The sequence below is a fragment of the Oratosquilla oratoria genome, chromosome 13 (assembly GCF_046742065.1).
Source record: "Oratosquilla oratoria isolate Oo_2021 chromosome 13, ASM4674206v1, whole genome shotgun sequence".
Taxonomy (NCBI): Eukaryota; Metazoa; Arthropoda; class Malacostraca; order Stomatopoda; family Squillidae; genus Oratosquilla; species Oratosquilla oratoria.
This window is the reverse complement of record NC_134789.1, coordinates 59,707,532-59,712,531: the sequence shown is the minus strand read 5'-3', so window position 1 is coordinate 59,712,531 and position 5,000 is coordinate 59,707,532. Positions and strand designations below refer to the sequence as shown.

Genomic DNA, 5,000 nt, shown 5'->3' with positions numbered 1-5,000 from the left:
TCCTCCTCTTCCTCCTACTCCTCCTCCTCCTACTCCTCTTCCTCCTCCTCTCCCTCCTCCTTTTCCTCTTTGTCTTCCTCCTCCTCCTCTTCTTCCTCTTCTTCCTCTTCTTCCTCCTCTCCCTTCTTCTCCTCCTACTCATTCTCCCCATCCTCTATCACAACTACTTCCTCATTCTCCTTCTCCTCCATCTCCTCCTTCTCATCCCTCTCCCTCTCCCCTTCCTCCTCTTCCTCTTCATCCTCCATATACTCCTCATTCTCCCCATCCTCCTTCTCGTTCTCCTCCTTTCCTCCTACTCTCTCTTTCCTCCTCCTCCTCCTTTCCTCCTACTCTCTCTTTCCTCCTCCTCCTCCTCCTCCTCCTCATCATCATCATCATCATTATCATCATCATCATCATTCTCATTCTCATTCACCACCTTTTCCTCATACTCCTCCTCCCCTTCCTTCTCCTCCTCCCTCTCGTCATTCACCACCACTTCCTCATCTTCATCCTCGTCCTCCTTCTACTCCTTTTCCTTCCTTACAACCACCTACTCCTCCTTCTCCTTTTCTCCTCCTCTTCCTCCTCCTCCTCTTCCTCGTCCTCCTCCTCTAACACCATAATCTAAAAGTTACGTAAACATGAGTAGTACTACTAGATAGTCGCTTGTGTCATTCTTTCATGAGACTTTTTTTTTTTTGGTGAGAAACTCTCCCATATGCCGACTTGCGACTCCATAAACCTCACGATGGTCCACCTTGTTGTCACCAGAACCCTCTTCCCGGAGGAAGTGTACATGCTGTACGACAAGCACTGCCTGCTGCAGCACCAGCTACGGGAGCGCCTGGCGTCGTGGAAGTGGCAGCCCTTAGTCGGGGACATCCTGGCCAGGTTCACGAACCCGCGCCACACCGACGTCCTCCGCCTCTACACGGCCTACGTCAACGACTTCCCGGAAGTCCTCAAGACCTTTCACAAACTCTGTCGTACCACACCCGCTTTCACCAAGTTCATCAAGGTACGAGGGGAGGCGAGGGCGGGGCAGAGGGGAGAGGATAGGAGAGGAGGGCAGGGGAGAGGGGGGTTACAGAAACAAGCAAAGAACAAGTAGATGGGTTCTTCTTCTACCAAAAGGACTCCCTTGGCAAGGTGATGTCAACTTGATCTGGCTGTCAGATGATTGTTTCCATTAGGACGAAGTCTCTATGTGTGTGGAGGGGGAAGGTCTGATTTTTTTTTTATTTCACCTAACCTTCAACGTGTTGGCGCTTTTTAGTGCCGATTTCCTTCTGGCTAAATCTAGACGATTTTGCTCAACTGAATGGCATCGCTGAAGGCGTGGTTAAGTGGAATTGCACAGCAAAACTATTTCTTTTTGGCTCTTGCTACAGGGCAACGAATGGATTACGGGTATGTCCCCGTGCATATATACCAAAAGGAGAATTGGCGTTGCCGACAGTTACCCAGCCTAGGACATGGACGGAGGTGCTCAGATAAGAGGGAGGGTGGAGGGGTGTGGAGTATATTCAGGGATGGAATGGGTGGAAATTATTTTATGCCTTTCCCTTTTTGGCTACCTCCCTTGTAAGGGGGAAAAAGCCGTGGTATATGTATGTATGTATGTACTTATTTATCTATTTATTTATTTATTTATTTATTTATTTATTTATTTATTTATTTTATTTTTTTTTTTTTTTGGCAGTCTTGCCTGGAGCAGCCAGCGTGCGGGGGTCTTGACCTCGGGGCTTTTCTCCTGACGCCCGTCCAGCGCGTTCCCCGCTACATCCTTCTCCTTAAGCAGCTCCTCAAGTACACGGAGACCCACCACCCAGACTACCGTCACATCAACACCTGCCTCGACCGCCTCCGAGACTTCCTGGCGCGCCTCAACGATTCCATGGAACACTCCTTCCAGCTCGTCCACGTCCAGCTCTCACCCCTCTCATCGCACCACCACCACCACCACCATCACCACAGGTAGGAGGAAACGTCTGGACCAAGTCACAACCAGTGCCGGGTCGTGTAAGTTACTTGAAAGTAGTTTGAAGGTAGTGGTTGGTCTGAAATACGGAAAAGGTTTTATTTATATTCCAAATGACTGGTAGGTTAGATAAACAGATCTATCTGTGTGTATGTTTATGCCTGCATATTTGCATGTGTTTGGGTGTTTGTTTGCTTGTTTACCTAGTTTACTTAACTATAATGGACAGAATAGGAGCTGCCCACTTGGGCTCTTGTTTCTTTGTCTACACTTGTAAAACATAGTTTATTATTTTTTGTGTGTGTGTTTTGATTGTGCTTCCTACTTTAGGATACTTAAAAAATTAATGCATCTGTATGAAAAGCTATATCTTTTTTATATTGCAGGCATCTCTCTCTCTCTCTCTCTCTCTCTCTCTCTCTCTCTCTCTCTCTCTCTCTCTCTCTCTCTCTCTCTCTCTCTCTCTCTCTCTCTCTCTCTCTCTCTCTCTCTCTCTTTCTCTCTCCTCTCTCTCTCTCTCTCTCTTTCTCTCTCTCTCTCTCTCTGTCTCTGTTTTTGTCTCTGTTTCTCTCTCTCTCTCCTCTCTCTCTATCTCTCTCTCTCTCTCTCTCTCTCTCTCTCTCTCTCTCTCTCTCTCTCTCTCTCTCTCTCTCTCTCTCTCTCTCTCTCTCTCTCTCTCTCTCTCTCTCTCTCTCTCTCTCTCTCTCTCTCTCTCTCTCTCTCTCTCTCTCTCTCTCTCTCTCTCTGATTCTATGTCTGTCTGTCTCTCTTCCTTTCTCTCTCTCTTTCTTCTAATGTGATGTGTGTGTGTATTTACTTCATTTTGTGTACCTAATACTGTAGCATATACCAATATAATTTTCCCCTCATATTTCCCCAGTCAGTCGTCTTTTAAAACATACATGGGAATGCGGTGATTGTATTCTTATCCCCCTCAGCAGAAGCATGAGAAAAGAAAAGGCTGTGTCTTTGGAATGGTTCGTGGAAGATTTGGGCAGAACAGCAGAAAGGATAGAGTTAACTGAGGATCTGTATTTTTAATGAGTGGAGCTTTGTCTCCGGAAATAGAAGAATAGTGTGTGACTCTGGTCCATAGGGGTGTCACTAATGTACTGACTGCATATAACTATGCAGACAATACCTCAGTACAGGGAAAGAGCTGAGCTTGTGGAGTCCGTCTCTCTGGAGATTCAATTAATCAAACTTAGTTTTTAAAATAATTTATGTTTTTTTTTTCTCTCTTGTAGAGTACTCCAAAAGCTGACACATCTTTCTGGAAAAAATATTCCTTTAAATTCTTCCTTTCATGCGCATTAATTCATTACCCCCCAGGGATTGGGTCTCTTGAAGAAGACCCATAGCTCCCAGTTCCTAGTTGACAACCACCAGACTGTCCCACAAGTCACTCAAGGAAGAAATGTTGTGTTGTTCTTAGGGTATTGCTGGGCTGTGGGAGTATAAAGATGGTGCCATTCTACGCTATCATGCTACTTGCTATTGCTGCTTCGTTTGGGTAGAAACGACTTCGGTTACGATCTTTTTGTTTTTCAAATTTCCAAATGTCAAATATCTCTTGCGTCATATAGCGAGAAGCTGAATGGCGAATTAAGAGAATGTTAGGCACATTATTAAGATGTTAGACACATTGTTAGACACATTGTTAAGACACATTGTTAAGAATGTTGTTAAGACACATTGTTAAGAATGTTAGACACACTGTTAAGATGTTCTTAAGGAAGTCTAGAATATTATAACCGAGGTAGTTTCTACTCAGACGAAGTGGCAAAAGCAAGTAGCATGTTAGCGAGAAATGCCTAGTATGCCGCCACTTTCAGACGAGGTGTTCGGTGTCCTCTGGTGGTTGCGTCTGGAGCAGTTTGTTTATGTAGTCAAGCCTATTTTTTTTTCTGGCTCTGTGTCAGTGCTGGATGGTGACCCGAACGCAGTTGTGCCATCGCGGTTCTTGTTTCCCTTACGAGGGACTTTCCTGTGGGTCTGATATCTGTAGGGACTTTGGTGGTCGGTCTTGAGGAGCTTGTTTGGTAATCTAAGTGAGAATGTGTGTGTTTTTTGATTGATGTGGGTGATTGTTGTAGATGTTTGAGTAGTGTGCTGCTATTAGTTATGCTTGTGTGATGTCGCTAGATAGGTAAGTGGGGTTTGCATAGACCTATGTTTTTATAATGATCATGTGATATTTAGCGTGGAGAATTTTGGTCTCTGTGCCCAGATGCTCTTTTGGGAAGGTACACACTGTTGTTATTCTCAGCGCTTTATTCTCTAAGGGGGCCGATGCCTGATCTCCGGATCGAGCCCAAAACTCGTGTGCATGACAGTGAGGTAAATAAACACACACCCAATTTTTTAATTATATATATGAGGGAACAAAACTGCATAAACATGAACAATGCCTCGCTTCTTCTATGTCTGGTTTTACCTGTATGCAACAAAATTTATGATTATAGTCTCGAATGTAAAGCCCCCTCCACCTTCTCCTCCCTCCTTCCCACAGGAGTAGCCGCCCGGCAAGACGATCCAGTTCTTCGCCAGGAAGTCCTCCTGTAAGCCCGACCAGCGCCGACGACCTGGGAAGTCCCGTCTCCCACAGGAGCCCTCAGCGATCCCCCAGCAGTCTGACGCAACCTGCCCCGTGCCGCCGGCCACGCACCATCTTCATCGAAGCTAGATCCTCCTCCCTCCCGCGCGGCCGCTCCGCCACCACTAGTTCCAACGACTCCCACCACAGCAGCCACTCCCACACGGAACCCCTGCGCACGCGCTCTCGAAGCGAAAGCCTGGCTTCCCGTAGGCCCCGGGGATCATCGCCGTCAGCCGCCCAGAGCATCCGTAGTGTCTCGCCCGTGGGCGGCGAGTCGAGCCCCACACGTGTTCTGGCGCCCTCTAGGTCGGCCGTGGACGTGAACTCGACAGCTCACAGTAGTCCCGAGCACGAGAATGCGGCGGTGGTGGCGACGACGCAGCAACTTTGGGAGGACCTGGCGGCCAGCGAGCCCTCGCTCGTCGACCCGCCGCG

General features: G+C 47.4%; 1 protein-coding gene across 3 annotated transcripts in view; it reads left to right on the top strand.

Annotated features, from left to right (window-relative positions):
• The window catches only part of LOC143032445 (uncharacterized), a 313,888-nt gene that overhangs the window by 293,111 nt on the left and 15,777 nt on the right, over positions 1-5,000 (top strand). For all 3 annotated transcript variants that reach the window (XM_076197244.1, XM_076197243.1, XM_076197245.1), the window contains 3 exons: positions 757-1,003; positions 1,688-1,962; positions 4,479-5,000. The exon at positions 4,479-5,000 is cut by the window's right edge and continues 330 nt beyond it. In XM_076197244.1, the coding sequence (XP_076053359.1) occupies positions 757-1,003; positions 1,688-1,962; positions 4,479-5,000 (1,044 nt within the window). The remainder of the gene's footprint in view (positions 1-756; positions 1,004-1,687; positions 1,963-4,478) is intronic.